Here is a 20,241-nt window from a genome sequence, read left to right as displayed (position 1 = left end):
ATTTATTGTAATTCATCTTGTAACCTTTTGGAATATTTTTGAGGCATGCTCGTCGCGCCAGGGATTGTGAAGCTGATACCAAAAAAAAAACAAGCTTGCCATGGTGAGTTAGTTTTGCGTGTACTGAATTTCAGTGGGACATGTTGGTGACGCTTTTTATTCCCTTGAAACAACATATACCTTATTTCGGTACTCACGCTTGTCCAAAACGAGACGAGTGATTGCCGAGAGTGATAACATGGGAGTGTGTTGCTTACGCCGGCAGGACGCGTAAAAGAAAACGCCGAGGAGCTCAAGGACTTAACATTTCCGTCTTTTGAGTGACTGAAAACAGGCTTTGCACCCACGAAGCTGTCTTGTATGCGACTAAAAGGCATTCTGCGAGCGTGTAACATGGTTTGGTTGAGAGCCTGTGTTGTAGCCACCTCTGTGTGCTTGGCGTACCATCGCGTCGACTGATGCCAAGTTGTTTTGGAAACGCGCAGTCAGCCGTGTATTTGTGCTCTGAAAGTGCAGGAAATAATGCCCGGGAAGGGAGGGATGGTTGAAAATCGGATGTTTTCTTCAGATTTTATGGCATTGTTTGGGAGGAGTCTATTTGCTACGAAATGTATGCACAAGTGAATTTATCTGTAATGCCACTCATTCACCACTTACGCAGATTTCGCCTCTACACGCAATATTCCTGATAGGTCAATATAACAAAATGATACATGCTTGTAATTACCAATTTTTTTTCATCTGGTGGCATCCAGTGGAGCTTCGTATGGCAACGACTGCTGCTTACCAGGTGCCACAACTTTGGATGAATGCACAAGAAGCCTAGAACGAGCATTTATGTAGAGCAATATAAACAGTTCATCATTTCAGAAGGCGTCTTGCGTTTTTTTTTTATGAAATTGTACGTGACACAGATTCCGTGGAGGCTTGTAAAGGTCGCTCGCAATCATTTTTACTAAATAATAAAACGATTCCCCGCTAAGGCCACGCGCTGTTCACCAGTAGGAGCAAAAAAAAAAAAATGCCGCGCTGATCAGCGGAGCTGGTGTGGCGTGTACCAACTGGCGTTCAAAACGCGGCCGCCCAAAACCGAAACCGGAAGATGTTGATACCATCCGCTTGGTGCGCTACTGTCAATTCGGCCGCTGGGCTCTATGGGAGTGTCCGCTTTTCTGCAAATTTCTTTCTCTATGGTTGAGCCTTTGGGGACGCTCCCGGGTAAGAAGCGGTGGCTTTGACATCACGGCTTTTGTCGTGCCGGGCTTGACAATGTAAATTTCGGTCCAAGTAGCCCGATGTCATAAAGGATAGTGCACATGCATGCTATCCAGAGGGTGCTGGTTTAGCCCGTTTGGTAAGACACTCGGGTTCTGAACGTGGGGTCGTAGGTTGGAAACTCACTGCCACCGCTTTTCCTTTCGAATATGTTGTGTTTTCATGCATTATTTCTTTATAGCAATTAACGAGGTGAAGTTAGAACGCAGGTGTGTGCTCGAGTGCATAAGGAACGCGCGAATAATACAGGCTTCCGCAAGCGAGGGTAACGGGGCATCGCGATGATGTACTTTCCCTTGACGCAACACCTGGCGTGCAAGCGCGGAAGTAGGTCTCCCCTTTCCCCTCCCCTCTGCTCCGCCGAGTCGAGCACGTGACGTAGTGTCGCAGCCAATGAGAATTGAGGTGCCGTTTCGATGTTACAGATAGCGCCTTTTCGCACAATTGGCCATTTGATGCTTTCGCATAAAAAAAAAACATTTTAGACAGAAAATGCAAAATAGAATGACAAACAATGGTAGTACCTATGCAAGCAAAAAACCGGAACTACATGGAACAACATGGTAGACAAGTCAGATTTTAAGAAACTAGGTTGTCTTTTACCAACTACTGTGCACGTAAACGATATGTCACTTCCAAAGAACAACAACAAAAGTCAGGATAAAAAAAACTGATCGCACACAATATCCAAGAATATCATAAACAGTCCTATCTACACAAGTAAAAGAAACCAAAGCTAAACCGAGACGACATTAAGTAACATGATCAACGACACGCACCTTTAAATAACTAGTAAGATCGTGAAATCGTCCTAGTTAAGACGGTAAAAGATTGTAGGATCGTGGAACAGGTCCTAGTTTTAAATAACTAGGACGTGTTTCACTTGTGAATGCGCGCATAGATAATGATATGTCGGCACCTTCAAGTGCGGCGGCGAGAAGATATTTTAGTTTGTTTTCGGATAAAACGACTGCTTGAATACATCTGTTTGGCATTGAAAGTCACTTTGTGAGGATGAAGAAATCGTGTTGGACCTTTTGTTGACAGGACGAATGTACATAGTTCTGTCTATTCCTATTCTACAGTGAAACAGCTTGTAAAATGATTTTATACTCTCCCGATATCGTCTAGTCTGTAATTTTCTACGTTGGCTCTTCGTAATAGCGCTGTTAGTGAGGTATTGTGGCTTTATGCGTTTCACATACTTTTATAGGCTTTCCTTGTATCTTTTTCATTTTGTCAGTGTTAGTTTGCTCTAAAGGGTCCTAGTCAACATACTCATATTCTGCTAGGCATCTGTGTCTAATAAATGTTTTACACAAAAAGAGCTTGATGCCATGCGAAAATTTACAGAATGTTCTTAAATATTTGATTTGCTGTAGCACTATTTTATTTCCTCTGTTTATATAGTGTGCTTGTTTCATTTCAAATCTCATGTTAAAGATGACACCGAAATATTTTGAGCTTTAAAGCATAACTGGTTCCTTTGCTCCCGTATCTTCTTTTTCCGGGTTACTGTCATTACACTGGCCTTCATTGGATTAACATTCATCGGCCGTGTTGTGTACCGCTGTTCAATTTTATAGCGAAGCTGAGATCCTCTAGTTGGTCGGGATTTTTCGTGTGCTTGAGAGAGAGAGAGAGAGAGAAAATTTATGAGCACCAGCAATATAGTCGGCTGGGTCTAGGCCTCCCACGATGGGGCGTCGAGGTCTTGCCTCTTCGCCTCTTCGTAAGCCTGCTGCGTCGCCCAGAGTTAGTCGTCGAGATAGGAGCTGCGCAGAGCTCCGTTCCATCTCTTCTATCTTTCTGTATCAGCTCGTGGAGGACGAGGTAGCGTCGATTCAAAGAGAGCAATAATGTTGATGTGGGGAAGCCCGTTTGAATGCTTCTCACACCGGAGAGGTCGATCATAACACCCCATCGAAATGCGGCCACCGCGGCCAGGATTTGATCCCACGACCTCGGGCTTAGCAGCTCAACGTCAAAGCCACTACGCCACAACTGAAGGTGTTCTGAAATCCCATACTAGGGAATACCTCATAATCGTATGTTAGTTTCGGCCCCATAAATGAATTGTCGACTATTTTAAAGAGATTTTGAACTCATTTCGCGAAACACACGCTATATTGACCCTGGAGATCAAGTTCTGTTACGCTATTTCGTCCATTCTCCTGCCATCATGTTATAATTCGGTGTCACAAAGAACCCACATCAATTAACTGCTGTAATGGTTTCACAAAACAGCGCTATGCTATTGTTATATTTCGTATGTTCAAAGGAAGAAAGTCTGATGGAAGGTCGACTATTGCATGTCGCGTTGCTTCTGTAGACATTGGACACAACGACGAACACACAGATGTTGCTCATCCTTCATGCTGCGCTAAAATGCGCCACAAAATGAGCAAGGTCGCTACTAACGTACGTAATTGATGAAACACCTATATATGCCGCTGGTCACGCTGAAGGTGACAGTTTGATATGTATTTGCGCACAGAAGGATATTTCGCGCCTGGGGGCAGTGATAAGGTCGCGCATGTCCTTTTTATGCTGACGAATCTAGAAAGTTCCCGTGAAATATTAAATGCAAGCCAGTCCCTGCGTCAATAAATTCGTTTGCTTGTGTGACACGCCTGCCTTGATACTGAAAAACCACGTTAGAGGGATCGAAAATACGGTAATGGTAAGTGTTTCTGGTCATTTTTTTTTCATTTTACCGCAGGAACATTCTTGACAAAGTAACGGCATGTTTGTATATTTATCTTAAGGAAATATATTTATCAATACCTTCCACCAGGAAAGCATTGGGTAGGGGTAAAACTTCGATAACACCAACGTAAAACCAGCGTTATGTAGCGAGTCAAAAGAATCCACGTAACAAAAGATTTATTCGCATAACCCAACTGTTTGCAACATAAATAGTCAATAGAAAAAGTACAACGGAAATAATAACTAATACTAGCAAAAAGTACGTGGGCTAAGATATTAATAAAAAATTACCAATCCTTCCACTACAGGAGAGTGAGGGTAAGGGAAGCTTGTCCTGCATGCACGTGACCGTCGTCACGGTTACGTAACCCAGGTGCTGGGCAGTTATACTTTTCAATTGCATCGAGATACGATTAAAAATACTCGGGCAACAAGTATTTGAGATACAGATAGAAGACATTATAGGGGGTGGCCAAATATTTTATCCGATACGTCCCGTAGAAAAATGACTGTTGAATAACCATTGATATATTGTTGGGCAATTGTTCAAACAACGAACGTCAACAAATTTTCAAGAGTAATTGAGTTTACACAATCCTTGTACAACAATATTATCTTTGAGTGTTCTCAATAAACAATTTATTGGGTAATTTGAGTTGATTTTTTGAGTTGTTTTTTGTTGTGTAGCAGTTGAGTCCAGTATACAATAACTAGGACTCGCAAATGAACACAATCCAAAACTTCATTGCGAAGCGTTCCAAGCTCATTCCTCTCACTTTGCGGCAGGTAGGTTCTTCTTTCGACTCGCTCTCATTAAAAGAAAATAATGTGTGACCGATGGGGTGGAATAGAACGTCGGCCGTCGAGCCCGGTACTCTAACCAATAGGCCATGAGCGCGCGCATACTCCTCTCATTTGAAAGCCAGTAAGTTCTGAAATGCTTGGCGCGTGCCACTTCCTCGTGCTGTCGCTATAGCTGGCGCTTTGAAGCGCCTATCGCCGGGACCGCCCCACTTTCGTAGCCGTTTTTGTTACGTAAAAACTGAAACGTTAGACTAGATTCATGGCCGCCCAAGTTCGTACCGGTTTATTTCTTCGCCAGTGTACAAATGCCATCGTCGTTTTAACATACACTAGATGACATAGCCATTGGTACGATCCAAAATGAGCACATTTAGGGGAGCAGAAGAATGCGAAATTCACTTGCAAACACGGTGACTACGCGCATGTGGAGTTCCCCAAAAGTAGACACGGTGGCAGTGCGGCCGGCGATAAGACTGGCGCCGACACGCGACGACGCTACCTTCGAGCATCAGACGCGCTATGGTAACCGTAGGATGCAAGCGCGCACACGCTACAAACATACACGTGTGAGGTCTTCGAATTTCCAGCGACGTACCCTCTGTCCGTAAAGCAAATAGTTTTTTTTTATCAAATGTCCGTGGTAATAGAGATCAAAGAACGAACGCACTTTGAGATCGCAGCGCTCAGCCGCTATAACCATTGACTTCAAAGAGCTTCGGATTCAGCAACAGCCGCAACAGTATCACAGCTAATCGCTGTATCTGTGGCTGCTCCAGGCTGACGCCTTGAAAGAAGCACGCGATTTATTTGAGCCTCGCCGAACTGCCATCCTCTCATCTCCGAAGCTTCCAGGTCTCGTATGTTCAGTTAAATAGACGAACACCAAAGGGAAATGAAAGAAATACAGGTAACCGACTCTTGTCATACCTTACTTGTAACCTTGTCATCTGCAAAGGCGCTACAAACTATTTTAGAAGCGTTATTTTTTAAAAGGAGCAAAATTAGTAGAAATTTTTATTTCTAGTTGGCGCTACAAACGTCAAGGTTACGTTCGTGCGTGTGTGTGTGTGTGTGTGCGTGTGTGTGTGTGTGCGTGTGCGCGTGCGTGCGCGCATGCCATCGCAACCGTTGTAGCTTCGTTTGCAACTGTACACATGGTTAGCTCTAGTTTCGTAGTCGCATTTTTTGGTCGTAGTATTTATTGTTTACGCTACAAATTAGGTTGTTCTTAAAACTTTATGAAGGTTAGTGGATGAAAAATAATTGTTAATTAATTAGTGGTTTATAAGTGTCGTTATTTCGTGTTTGAAAGGTTTTTATAACTCAATACGATAGTGAAGCTGTGAACGGCTTTCGGGCTCAGTTACTTGGTTGCAGTTGTGCGGTGGTTCACGCCTCGTGCTTTTTGATGAAAGTATTTTTTTTTCTTTTCGGACATCATGACGCACATTTTAGTGAAATGCTTTAACGGCGATAAGTGGGACGTTTATCCGTTGAAGTCTTTGGCTCACCCAGCTACTAGTATTCGAGTGATGGGCGAGCCTGGTTGTTTCGATGAGTTGCACGGCAGAGGTCATGATGCCCGTTGGAGAGAAGGCACCCCAAAACAGTCGCAGCCGAACTCCTGCAGATAGGTAAGTTTTTCGTTTCCTTGAGCACGTAGCCTTTTTTTATCTTTTGACATTGACAAGCGTGAGCTGTTAAGCACACCGTTCACTTTCTTCAAGCAAACCGCATGCCCCGGAGCAAAAGCGCGCAATACTAACCCTCGCTGCCACTGTCACTTAGTTTGAAACAATGGTACGCGAAGAGGCAGCGGTGCCCCACGTGCGTAAAATTGCATTGCTTCATTTGTTCCTGTCTAATAACGTTTCCTTAATTTGTATGAGAGAACACAATTGGAACATAATGATCAGCTTTTCTGCGCAGTGACAATTTTGTACAGTGGCCACGTCATCTTTCTTAGGGGCTCACGTGGGCCGTCTAAGCGCTTGTTATCGCGTCCCGATATGTGAGAGGCGCGCTGCCTTTTAAGGTGTTCAGGCAGGCACTACGAGCTCAGGAGAACCATGACAAATAATTGTGCAGCAGGCGTGCAGCTGTGCTACGCTTGTACCACATTCGTACCGGAAGGCAGTGTTGCACATCACGCTTACTCAATTCGTAACTATGGCGGCCATCATGGCGATTTGGGGGTCGAGGTCGCGGTTACGATCCCTGCAGCGGCCGCATTCCAAAGGAGAGGAATGCGAAAACGCTCGTGGATTGTGCATTGTATGCACGTAAAAATGTCTATGAAGTCAAAATTAATACGGAGTACCCAACTACGACCTGCCTCATAATCAGATCGTTGGTTTGGCAAGTAGGACATCAGAATTATTTTTTTTATTACTTAGTGGCTCATCGTATACCGTACGGTTAATTTGATCACCTTTTGTGTGGTAGCGGTTAAGTGCACCTCAATTTAGGCTGCGGCTAAAGATGCGGCGCACTGCAAAATATATTTCGCCTCTTTGGGATTCGCGGAGAACGGCCAACCGATTAGTCACAGCTTCCGCGCGGTGACTTTACGCGGATACGCAGCGCAAATGAACAGAGGTGTGGTGACGACGTCGGCAAAGAACACAGCCGCCGACGGCATACCAGCGGGCTCGCCTTATCATATATCGCCGCCAAAACTACCGCAGTAAGCATCTTTATCTAGCGCGGCGTGTTGCCGTTGAAGGCGTACTGTACAATTTTAATAGGCGATAACCGAAATATGCCACCGTTCTCTGCTTCCTCTTTGAGTTGGAGTCATACGAATGTGCATTGCTTGCAGAAGCGAAAGGAGCGCCAATCGGTGCGTTGTCGCCTATAGAGCTAAGCGTCGCACTCAAGCGCCGTTTGCGCGGCGAAAAATGACGCGTGCATGAAGCTAGCTCACTGCGCAAGCGCTACCGCGCAAAACGCGCAAGGGCGTGGTTGCGACGTTCTGCACACAAATCGCGTCGGGTGATCGGAGCCACGCCGGCGCGACTAGCTTCAAAGAAGCGGTACATGTTCTCACTCGTACAGGCACGCTCACGCTCGCATCGCTCTCGGCGTATCTTTAGGTCATTCTTTGTGCTGGACTTGTACCCGAAGATTCGATATCTGCTTCGTATCGGCTATGCACTGTCGCGGGGTCTTTGGTGCTGCGAGAGAGCCGGGAATATTTTTCCCCGCTGTGAAACGTCGCTGTGCGTGTTTTAGCTAACATTTACCGTAGCAACCCATTTCTTCCTTTTCTCGACGGCACTCGTAAAAAGGTGCAAATTTTTACTTGCCAGTATAGTGTGTACTTCCGTTTCGTGCGTAGTTATGTGCAGTGTGTGGCAGATTCTTAATCCGCGTAATCTCATTTTATGTCCGCATTCCCTTTTCACAGGTTACGCATGCAGGTGCTAAAGTGTTCTACGTCAAGAGCACCTTGGCGTCGTGCAAGAGACACCCGCTGATATGTGGCTGATTCACTAGCAAGCTCGCATCTCTGTTGCCACTCTCCATCAAGTGGGATTTTCAACTATTTTTTGTGCTGCTTTGTGGTGTGCTAGCTGCGGCATGGACGATGTGAAGGCTTACTTTCGATTTGCTCTGGCGTTTAGTTGTAAAGGATGGGCTACATTTTGATGGGGAGGCATTTACTTTTGTTTGTGAGAATGTTTACCAGCCTAACCAAGTGATACGTGCGTACTATAAAAAGCAGCATGAACAAAGGCGGACGACGGACGACGAAATAGGTAGGAGCACACACGAGTGCAAGCTCAACTAAAAGCTTACTTTTGATGACAGAGGTATTAAAGATACTGGTCAACTTGACCAACGCAAGAAGCCGTGCATGCGCGGCAGAAACAGCCACGTGCGACAAAAAAAATATGAAAAAGCCATGTCATGTAGTATAAACGTGAGTGAAAAACGAGAAATTTCGGACAAATCTTTCGAAAAGGCGAAAGATACGCATTACATGAAGGGACGCAACATCTCCATTACAAAGCTTTGCAGGCCCCAGTATTGCTGTGGTATTGCTTATACGAAGGAACGTAGCTTCTACATTCAATACCTTTTTTGAATCCTCCAGTATTGCTTGAGGAGACGGCGACGAAGTGTTTCTACCATAGAACGCTTGTACCTTTGTCCCGCTTTGTTTATTTTCAAACTCTTGGAGCTGCCGCTCCCTTGTTGCGGCAATGGATGAAGAAGCCCTCGAAGACCTTCCTGGAGTCAAGCCATCACGTGGTGTCGCGTCCAGGAAACGTGGCAATGCGTCAAGTGACACGGACAGCGAGGCAACCGAGTTGTACTCGTACAGCGTCGACTCGTCGGACGACGATTTCACACTTGTCATGAGCCGAACCACAAAAAGAAGACTGCTACGGAGGTCATCGTCGCCAAGTGTCTCCACCGTGAAGACAACACCACAGCGCTGGCCGTACACCATGCTCTTCATGCCTGTGGACCCAGTGTCCAATCTGCGACTCCTAAACATGGCAGGTCCTTTCTGCTTTTCTTGAGGGAATCGCACCAAACGAGATAAAGGACGTGAGAATAAACTCACGGAAGAATGTCCTAGCAGTAGATGTTCTACACCGTAGTGCACTGCAAAGCCTACGGCACGTAACGGAGATCGACAAAGTACAAGTTCGATCCATGATACCTACAGGCTGCAATGGCACTGTCGGCGTCATTTATGATGTCGATATTTCTATACCAACCGACGACTTCCCTATATTAATAAAGCCAACTACCGAAGACACTCTTATCACGCACATTACAAGACTTGGCAACACACGATGCCTGAAGCTGTGGTTTGAAGGAGACAGCCTTCCCTCACACGTCAAAGTTGGCCACGTCCGCCATCCAGTCCGCTCATACGTACCGAAGCCCCTGCAGTGCTACAAATGCTGCAAGATGGGAAACGTAAAAGGTGTCTGCAGGAATAACCTCGTGTGCCCACGGTGCGCTGAATCTCATTCAGCAGATGCCTGCCGCGCAACTGTGTTGAAGTGCCCTAACTGCCATGGTACTCATGAGGCCTCATCCAATGATTGCCCGCGGGTGAGGAACGAGCGAGCAGTGCTCAAACGTATGGTACGGGACCATTCAACACACAGAGAGGCTGCCGCTACTATCAGGCGATGACGACATCGCCATCGAAGAGCATCACGAAGAGTAACATCGACTGAAAGATATACACCATCATCTTCCGGCAAAGCGGCTACCGTATCAACGCCGACTTCCACAAAGACAGACACTGCGAAAACGAAGAAAGGGGCAAGACTCGCACCTCCTGAAGAGTGGCCAACACTTCCACGAGCCCAACCTGCATCCGAGTCACATCAAATTGCGCCGTCCTCAATGACCTCACGAACCGAGGATGCGACGACGACTGAGGATCGCCAGGTCATAGTGATGCTGAAGTCACTTATGGACGCCATGCGCATTCTGCTGAGCAGCATGAAAACCCCGTCGGCACAGAGCGCACTGCAGGTGCTGGACACCTTGAGTCCGGTGCTTGCGGCTATAGGGTAAAACCACGGCCCGAAAATTGCCGTCTTTTCAAGAGGAGGTCAAGAATGCATCTGTCTTTCAGTGGAACGCCAGAGGGCTTAAGTCACGCATGTCCGACTTCAGGCAGTTTGTATTTACGCACCAATTCCCCATTATCGTGATTTGCGAGCCCAACCTGTCAGCTCCCATCAGGCTGTCCGGGTATGAGTGCTTTATGTCCTCTGTCCACGGAGAATGCAGCAAGGTCGTTGTGTTTATACGCCGTGACTTGACTTATGTACATCACACAGTGCCTCCTGACGAAGCAAATCAATACGTTTGCTTAACAGTGAAGAAGAAAAAGCTAACGTTCACAATTCTTGGAGCTTATTTATCTCCAACAAGCCATCTAGATTGTGAGCGCTTACGTGGAATATTGACATCGACTCCACAGCCGTGGGTGCTCACTGGGGACTTTAACGCCCACCATTGCCTATGGGGAAGCTCCAAAGTGAACTCTAGAGGCAGAAAGTTGGTGTCCTTTGCCTATGAACTGGAATTTTGCCTGTCAAACGATGGAAGCCCTACTTATCTGCGTGGATCAGCGTATAGTAGCTGCTTGGACCTTACCTTCGTTTCACGTTCGCTTTCGAGAAGAGTGCACTGGTTTTCGGATTTAGAAACGCGGGGTAGTGACCACATCCCCACCTATTTGAAGATCGAAGGTTTGACTATCTCCAAGTCTTCCAGAACCGTTCAGTGCACCGATTGGCCTAAATACAATATAATAATGGAAGACTTTTGTCATGACGGCACCTCCTATATCTTACAGGGCGCGATAAAGGATGCCATACAGACAACCACGCATTTGCTTTTGAAGAGTTCTTCCCGCACCGATTTCGACATCGAACTAGCGAAACTTCGAGCGATTCGCCGTCGTGCGGAACGAAGATATAGACACACGAAGTCCAATTATGATTTGAGATTGGCTAGACGAACACAAAAGAAAATACAGCGTCACATGAACAAGCTGGCTTCGGGACAATGGGTATCCTTTTGCGAGTCCCTGGATCCGCGAAAACCTTTGTCGCTTATATGGAGGACTGTTCGTGGCCTTTGCACAACCGTTGGTCAGCGTCACCCGTTCAAATCTCTGGCACTCCATCTACAATGTAGAGATATTGATGTCGCTGAATCCTTCTGCAGAAAGATTGCTGGCGAAGCAAATTCCGATAGAACAGGTACGGGAACGCTCGACCATCCACCGTTCTCGCGTGATCCCCGCATGGAATGCCCTTTTTCTATGGAAGAACTAGACGCTGCGCTGGCTTTGTGCAGGCGTTCTTCAGCGCCAGGACCGGACGGTTACATACCGTGCCCTGTGTAAGCTAGGAGACCACGCTCGGAAGGCACTCTTGCTCCTGTACAACGACTCCTGGCAGACGGGTACGGTTCCGCAAGAATGGAAGTCAACTCGCCTCATTCCACTTCTGAAAGCTGGCAAGTCGCCCCTGGACATTTCCTCATACCGTCCGATAGCACTTGCCAGCTGTCTAGGAAAAACAATGGAAAGAATGATTTTAACACGGCTGGAATGGTACTTAGAGTACTATAAAATCTACCCAGATGCTATGTCCGGCTTCAGACGTGGCCGTTCGTCAACAGACAACGTTGTTGACTTTATAACATTTGTGCAACACCAAAAGGCCCGTAAGCGACTATCTGCTGCTCTGTTTCTAGACGTTAAAGGGGCTTATGATAATGTCACCCATGAAGCCATCCTTAGCACGTTAGAAGCCGTCGGACTTGGTGGTAAGATGTATATGTGGGTGTGCAGCTACTTACAGAGGAGACCATTCTATGTAGACACAGAAAATGGCCCGACATCCGAGCATTACGGCAGCCGAGGAGTCCCTCAAGGCGGAGTGCTTAGCCCGACTCTTTTCAATCTCACCCTCTGTGGATTAGTTGACAACCTGCCAAGCACCGTACGCCTTTCCATCTATTCGGACGACATCTGCATTTGGACATCAAGCGTGACACGACTTCAGCTTCGCGCTCGGCTTCAGAAGGCTGCCACAATGACATCTTGCTACCTTCGTGAACAAGGACTCGAAATTTCATGCGGAAACTGCGCAATAGTGGCATTCACGAGGAAGCCAATGTCTGGTTACGGCGTATCTATTAACGGACGACTTATACCATACAGCAGAAGTCACAGATTCTTGGGAGTCGTAATTGACAGAGACCTGTCTTGGACTCCGCACGTCAATTACGTAAAAAAGCGGCTGACTGCTATCTGTCACCTGTTCAGCTTCCTTGCAGGAAAAAGTTGGGGAGTATCTGTATACGCTATGTTACAGCTGTACATGGCGTTGTTCGTTGGATTCCTGCGATACAGCCTGCCTGCAATATCCAACACCTGCAAGTCTAACCTGCGTGCGATACAGTGTATTCAAGCCCAAGCCCTTAATATATGTCGTGGGTTACCACGCAGTGCGTCAACTGCTGAAACCATTGCCCTTGCGCAGGACTACCCAATCACTACGCACATTAGCGTTGAGACAATGCGCATGCATCTCAGGCATAATGCCAGGATCCCTTCGCACCACTTGGCGAGCCTCACAGCTGCAAGGCCCTGCTCGACATTTAGCGGCATTGTCAGTGCACATCGTGCGTCGTTTACGTCAGGGTACGCACCTGCGGCCAAGCCAGCGTTTCCTCCGTGGTGTTTGAGCCGTCCACAAGTACATATAATGATTCCAGGACTACAGAAGAAGACAGATCTACCGGCCTCTGCTCTAAAACGGTTGACCTTACTTCTTTTGCATGAAACGTACAGCAACCACGTGCACATCTATACCGATGGATCAACTAGGTCGTGCAGTTCCGGTGGTGCCGTGGTGGTACCAACGCGAGGAATGACACTGCGCTTCAAGACATCGCATGTCACGACCTCAACGGCGGCAGAACTAACGGCCCTGCGTCGAGCACTGGAATTCATTGAATCTGAAAGAGCTAGAAAATGGGCTGTGTTCTGTGATTCAAAACCGGCATTACAGTGCACGCAGTCAGTTCTCCGACACGGATGCCATGACCAACTGACATACGAAATCGCGAAACTTTACCATCATGTCCAACAAAAAGGTCACGAGGTCGTTTTTCAATGGGTACCTGGTCATTGTGGAATCAGTGGCAATGATTCCGCCGATAACGCTGCTCGTACAGCAAATCATGAAGAGCAGAGCGTTCCAATTCCGCTTTCGAGGACAGACGCCGCTAGGCAGTTTCGACACCTGGCACGCAACCTCACACTGACCGAGTGGAACTCGCCAAATTTACCGACTTACACGACTGCATCGACTCAACCCCTCCCTGCAACTACGGCCTCCATTCGGACTTCCTCGACGTGAAACTACGCTTCTCTGTCGCCTTTGGTTAGGAGTTGCCTTCACAAAGGCATACTCTACATTAATTGGAGTGACTGACAGTGGAGCATGCGAGGTCTGTGGCACGTAAGAAAACATCGACCACCTGCTGTGTCACTGTCCACGATACACCCCTGAGAGACAAGAACTTGCCAAAGCTTTTAAAAAAACTGGACAATGGCCGCTTTCTGTGCAGGTGCTGCTGGAACACCGCCCCCATCGCCCGTCAGCCCATAAAGCGGTGAAGGCACTTTTGTGCTTCTTAAGGACGACGGGCTTGTGCGACCATTTGTGACTATCAATGCAATTTCTGTAAGGCCACACACGTCATCGAACTCACTGCAATTTCCTTCCCTCCTCTCTGTCCCTGTTATCTTTGTTTTCCTCCTTTCCCATTCCCCTGTGTAGGGTAGCCAACCGGACGTGATTCTGGTTAACCTCCCTGCCTTCTTCTTATCTCTTTCCCTCCCTCCCTCCTCCCTCCAGTATTGCTTACCTTCTGTCTATAGTTCTACGTATTGCTGGAATCTCCATAATTTCCTCAAAATACACTGTAGAGGACATCGTGCATACTCAAGGACAATATTCCAAGTATCAGAAGACGATTGCAAGGCTTCGAAAACATTAGATGAAGACACCCAACACAAAGTGCTTAATTGCAGCTGTTCAATGACGGACACAGTGGCTTACACATTCGACATGAGGATGTTGGTGCGTGCTCAATTATTTTTGCAGCCATGTTATTTTGGCACGCAATCATTCACATAATTTTGCTATCCTAATTCACCCTCCTGCGCAGAAGTTCAAGAAAAAAACGTCATATTTGTTTCCTTCTAAAACAATCTTGTTTTGAGCAACTTGCTGGCGTGTACGTGCAGTTCTTTTTCCATTATCTGGATAGTTGCAAGACGTCTTCTATGTGTTTGCTTGTGCAAAGCTATTACGATCACGCCATTATTTTCCGACTATTCTCTATTATACTGGTTTCACACGACCACTATCGATGGGGATCAAGCTCGATGTGGATCGAAATTCTTGATTGCTATTGGCTCCATCGCGCAGCTTTCGCAAACAAACCAATGGGGCCCGAGAAATTCAAATCGGATTGGGTTTGATCGAGTTTAAAGTGCGCCTTGGGACACCCGCATTACTTGCATTTCGCAGTTTCTTCGCGTTTTCATGTATATGCCTCTTACATTCTTGCTGCAATAAATTGCTGTCTGCTATTTTCGTGTTCTTCACTGTTCAGCAAGTGGATTTATATTTAAGAAACATGGCACATTTATTAACGATACACATTTTGGCGTGAGTTACTATACTTACAATATCATAAGCGATAAAGTTCTAGCTCAACAGTTGGCATGATTTCTGGCTAAGATACAGCAAATGGGAATTTAAATGAAACTAGCACGAAGTGCACTCGTCGTCACATCGTCACAACATATAAACATCGGCACAAGCGGCTGCACGAAATCACTCGATTTAAGCAACGTTATGGGTCACAAAAAATATAACAAAAAATGGCTGTGGCTTAGCTAAGGTTAAGCCCTGGATGCGAAGCATACTAGCATTTATTTTAGTTGTCGAACCACTGTTTAGCCTGGTGAACTGCTGTTGCATGGCTATATTTGGTTCGGCTAGACGAAGAAACAACTCATGCAGGCGAGCGCACGAGCTGAGACCCAGCTATGTAGCTACGCGGCCGCATATGAGCGCATGAGTTGAGCCTCCGCTTTTACAGCTGTTATGACGTCATATGGTAGCTACGCGGCCGTGCGCGGCGCAGCAAGGAAGAGCGTTGTTGTGCGGCTAGTATGCTTCGCATAGAAACGAAACTGAAATTACAGCCTCCGAGATTCGGCGGCGCGCGGTGACCATATTCGAGGCTGGTGCGTTTCGCCGATTCCGCTAGGTGCGCCTAGAGCCCAAGTCGGCCGCAGGCGCCCATGGGAGTGTCCTCTCTTTAGGTTTACTGTGTTACTCCATAGCGAGAATTCTCTAGAATAGCAGCTTGGGCTTGTTCGTTTTCCGTCCTGGTGTTAAGAGCGCAAAATCACCGCGCTGCCTTGCGCGCGCTTATTTCCGCATGTGAGGACATAGCTTTAGCGCGTGTTTCTTGTCCATGCAAGCTTTCGACTGCGTTCTGACATCCCCTCCGTGAGACGCAATCAAAACGCCCCAAGCGTCTCGACGTGTTCGCTCGCCGCGAGGTGTTCTTAAATCGAACGATGCTCAACAGCGTTCAAGTGGACATTGTAGAACTCTTAAGAGGAAGCTAAAGCTCGCGCCCAACTCCGACGCAGCCTATTGAAATACTAATAAGAGGCAGAAACGCTTTGATGAGATAACCCCGGGACCAATTTTAGTGAAACTTATTGAATTTGAGAGAGAAACCTAAATTCTGGTGACTGTTGGTAGATTCGATATAGGGCCCGAATTTTGTTTAAGGCTTTTCAAAATCCGCAAGTTAAAAAAATAAAAGCACGAAACTTACAAATATAATAGCTACGCATTAGGAACAGATATCGCGCTTCTCTAAACGGCATCCATTAGATCTGTCAACGCTTACAAATTTGATATGTCAATGTACAGCTTACCTGAATTTATTACGTTTTGTACAAGGGTTCTGCAAACGCTGTATTTCTATATTACTAACTTACTTGAGATTCAACTGCAATATTGTCACGTTTAATTGATAGACGACATTTAAAAGAGGCCGTTAAAGTACGAGTCGTCGAAGGGGCAGCGCAGCACCGACCAACGACCAAGGCGCTAGCTCGTGAGCCAGCCCGTCCTCGCCTTCTTCTAGGAGCAAGTTGCCCAAGCACGTAGCGCAAGCACGTGGCATTACCACGCCTCCCAGAAGAGCATCGACTCGACACTAAAGAAATCCTTGACGGGTAGAAAGACTGATCCCAGGACAAACGCAATGGTCTGAACACCATGACTATTATGGCGTGGGCTATGGTTTTAACCGCACGACGTGCACAACCTCGCGCAGCGCTTGTCGGCGGCGTGCTGGCTGAAAAAACTTCATAGTTGAGGTCACTCACTCGTCGAAGCACTTTTTGCGAGCTGAAGTGCCAACTAAGAAGTTTTTCCGAAAGGCTTTTACGGCGGGCGGGGTCCAAACTAATACTTGGTCACCCGGTTGGAAGTCAACTTGTCGACGGCGGGGTTTGTAGTATCGCGCGTCAGTACACTGCTGTTTCCTGATGTTCACGCGAGAGAGTCGCCGTACTTCCTCGGCACACTACACAACACACTCGGTGCCTTCTTCAAGACTGTCAGAATTGTTACATGGTAACATGGCTTCTAACATCTTCTGAACTTCACGACCGTAAACAAGAGAAAGCCGCGTGAAGCGTGTAGTCTCTTGCGTAACGCATTGTACGCAAACGTGACGTACGGTAGCACATCGTCTCGCGTCTTATTGCTGCGCGTCTACCAACATCGACACCATGTCGGTCATCGTTTTGTTGAGCCTTTCCGTCAAGTCCTTGCTTTCGGATGATAGGCAGCCGTCTTTCGGGGCGTGGTGTAAGTCAGATGAAAAAAATGGCTGTGGCTTAGCTAAGGTTAAGCCCAGGATGCGAAGCATAGTAGCCTTTATTTTAGTTGTTGAACCACTGTTTAGCCTGGCGAACTGCTGTTGCTGGGCTATATTTGGTTCGGCTAGACGAAGAAACAACTCATGCGTTACTCTGCTTCGCCTTCAAGAGTGGAACGCGACAGCGTTCCCGTCGACCCGCCAAGGGGTGTAAGACAATGGGCTACGGCGCAGCGACTACGCGCCCCGCATTGGACGCGGTGAGCTTCGAGCAACGCAGTGTTCGCCGCGGCAACGAAATGTGCGCCTGAGCAAGCGACGCACGCCTGAGCCTTAGAAACAGCTCGTTTCTAAGGCAACACCGCATTCACTAGAGGCGCTTTTGTACCGCTTTGAAGCATCGTACTCGTGGCTCAGTGGTAGCGTCTTCGTGTCACACTCCGGAGACCCTGGTTCGATTCCCACCCAGCCCATCTTGCAAGAGTTGAGCCAAAGCCACCGAGAAACAAGCGCAGCTGCTTATATACCGTCGTGACGCCGCGAGCGACGGCGCGAGTTGGAGCTCCATTTCTCCTCTGTCGTGACGTCACGGTGTCACGTGGTATGGCATGGGTTCAAAGGTCATTGAAGGCGACACCGCCGCGCCTGAGGAGCTGGGTTGAGCTCTCGTAATATGCTTCGCATAAAACTTCTTCAAGCAGTCTTGCCGTAAACGCCGCCCTTCGATCTGTACGCAAACGTGACGTGACACATGTTGGTGCGCCATGATGTCATACAATGTACTGTAAGAAAAACTGTGCAACCTCAGAAGATGTACCTTTAGGAAGAGTCTTTGCTTCAGCATAGCGGGTTAGTCTGTGGCGATTGACACGTATACTTATTTGTCTTTATCGGGTGACATGCTTCACCGCCTAACAAATGTTATCGTACAGCGCGGGACATTGGAAGACGCCGCCAGGAACTGGTTCGAGAATCGAGAAGCCACCTTAACGACGTGGGACCTGTTCCGAAGTGGCTTCTCGCAAACATTTACAAGCATAGGGCGGAAAGAGCGAGCCCAAGATGTACTAGAAACCAGAGCGCAGCTGCCTAATGCGACGATCGCGACCTTCACGGAGGAGATGGCCCGTCTTTTCCGGCACGCCAGCCCGGAAATGTCGGAGGAGAAAAAAGCACGCTTCTTGATGCGGGGCGTCAAGCAAGAACTTTTCGCCGGACTTATTTGTAACCCACCGAAGACTGCAGCTGAGTTTTCTGCAGAGACATCGATGATCGAGAAGAAAACTCTGGAGATGCGCAGCCGGCAATATAACCGCCAGGGGCTCACGCCGCAGTACGCCATCCAAGGACTGGGTTCCGAAGATCTTCAAGAGACCATCAGGACCATTGTACGCGAAGAACTACTCAAGGTCCTTCCTCCGTTGCACCCTCAAGTGGCCTCGATCGTCGAAATCTTGAAAGATGAGGTTCAGCGATCACTTGGGGTTCCTGAGCTGCAACCTCAATTACCGCAGCCCCAGCCAGAAGCGATGACCTACGCCGTCATCGCACGCCGTCAAGGCCCCTCTCCGCGACCGCGCCAGGGCCCCGTAACGCCGCAATTCCATCGTCCACCACCGCCGCCGCTAGCACGCCCACCCGTCGCCCAGCGCGCACCTACGCGAGGAAGACGGACATTTGGCGAGCTCCCGACCACCGCCCGCTTTGCTATCACTGCGGAGAAGCCGGCCATGTTTACCGCCGATGCCCATACCACGACTTGGGACTGCGAGGGTTCGCTGTCAACGCTCCACGCCCGCAGCAAGGTGAACGCCCTCGCGATATCGCCGACTACTTCGCCGCTACTCAGTGGAGCTCTCAACGACAGTCGCATTCGCCATCACCAGGCCCCTACGTATCGCCGCAGCGCCGACCATACACTGGCTCCGCCCGGGGCAGGTCAGCGAGCCCATATCCGGAAAACTAGAAGCAGCAACCGATGGAGGTGCGGTTGCTGTTCTTCGAACTGACGAAGATCCTCCGCCGACGACGAAGACGCCGAAGAAACTACCTCGACGACATAATGACACGCCGCCGTCCCGATGAAGTCTGGAAGCAAAGAATGCGCCGACGAAAGACGACCTGACGACGTCACATACCAGCCACAGGCCAACGCGACGCAGCCGTGATCTGAAGCAAAGACCTACCTGTAACGCAAGACAAAGAACCACTGACCTCGACGTGCTTCTCGACGGCCACGCAGTCACCGCCTTAGTAGACACAGGAGCGGATTACTCCGTCATGAGTGGACCCATCCCCGCCCAGTTGAAGAAAGTTAAGACTGCATGGGAAGGCACTCAAATTCGGACCGCTGGAGGACACCTCATCAGGCCGACTGGAATCTGCACAGCAAGAATTACCGTTCATGACCGGACTTACCCTGCCACCTTCGTTATCCTCCAAGAGTGTTCTCGAGACGTCTATCTTGGCATGGACTTCCTGAACCAACACGGCGCAATCATCGACCTGAAAACGAAGTCGATAACGCTGTTGGAAGATCGAGCGATACCGCCGGAGAGCTCGCGTAGTCGCCATGCCTTAAACGTGCTCGAAAGTCAAGTCAGCATCCCGCCTCGCTCCAGCATGTCATTTCCATCGTCACCAAAACACCTGCCAACGTAGAAGGCGTCATCGAGGGTGACCAACGCCTACTGCTAGACCATGAAATCTGCGTCGCAAGAGGGATCAGTTGACTGCATGGAGAGAAAACTGAAGTACTGCTGACAAACTTCAGCCAGGAGTTCAAGTACATGAACAAGGGCACAACGATCGCTTACATCGAGGAAATTCTGGAAACCAGTAATGCGTTTGACCTCTCGATTTCCGCCGCATCTATTCCGACGACCATAATTCCCGAACCAGACTTCGACATCTCTGCCGACAGCTCTGCCGAAAGGTAGCGCTGCCGAAGTGGCGAAATTATTTGTC

At 48.1% G+C, this 20,241-nt stretch overlaps 1 protein-coding gene across 1 annotated transcript in view; it reads left to right on the top strand.

Annotated features, from left to right (window-relative positions):
- The first annotated feature begins 3,896 nt into the window (after positions 1–3,896).
- LOC139046944 (A disintegrin and metalloproteinase with thrombospondin motifs like) overlaps positions 3,897–20,241 on the top strand; it is a 135,601-nt gene continuing 119,256 nt past the window's right edge. Inside the window, exon 1 of the mRNA XM_070520874.1 lies at positions 3,897–3,958. Within this exon, the coding sequence (XP_070376975.1) occupies positions 3,956–3,958 (3 nt within the window). The 5' untranslated portion in view covers positions 3,897–3,955. The remainder of the gene's footprint in view (positions 3,959–20,241) is intronic.

Source organism: Dermacentor albipictus, chromosome 6, assembly GCF_038994185.2.
Source record: "Dermacentor albipictus isolate Rhodes 1998 colony chromosome 6, USDA_Dalb.pri_finalv2, whole genome shotgun sequence".
NCBI lineage: Eukaryota > Metazoa > Arthropoda > Arachnida > Ixodida > Ixodidae > Dermacentor > Dermacentor albipictus.
The sequence above is the reverse complement of the archived record's forward strand: the minus strand, read 5'-3'. Positions and strand labels throughout refer to the sequence as shown.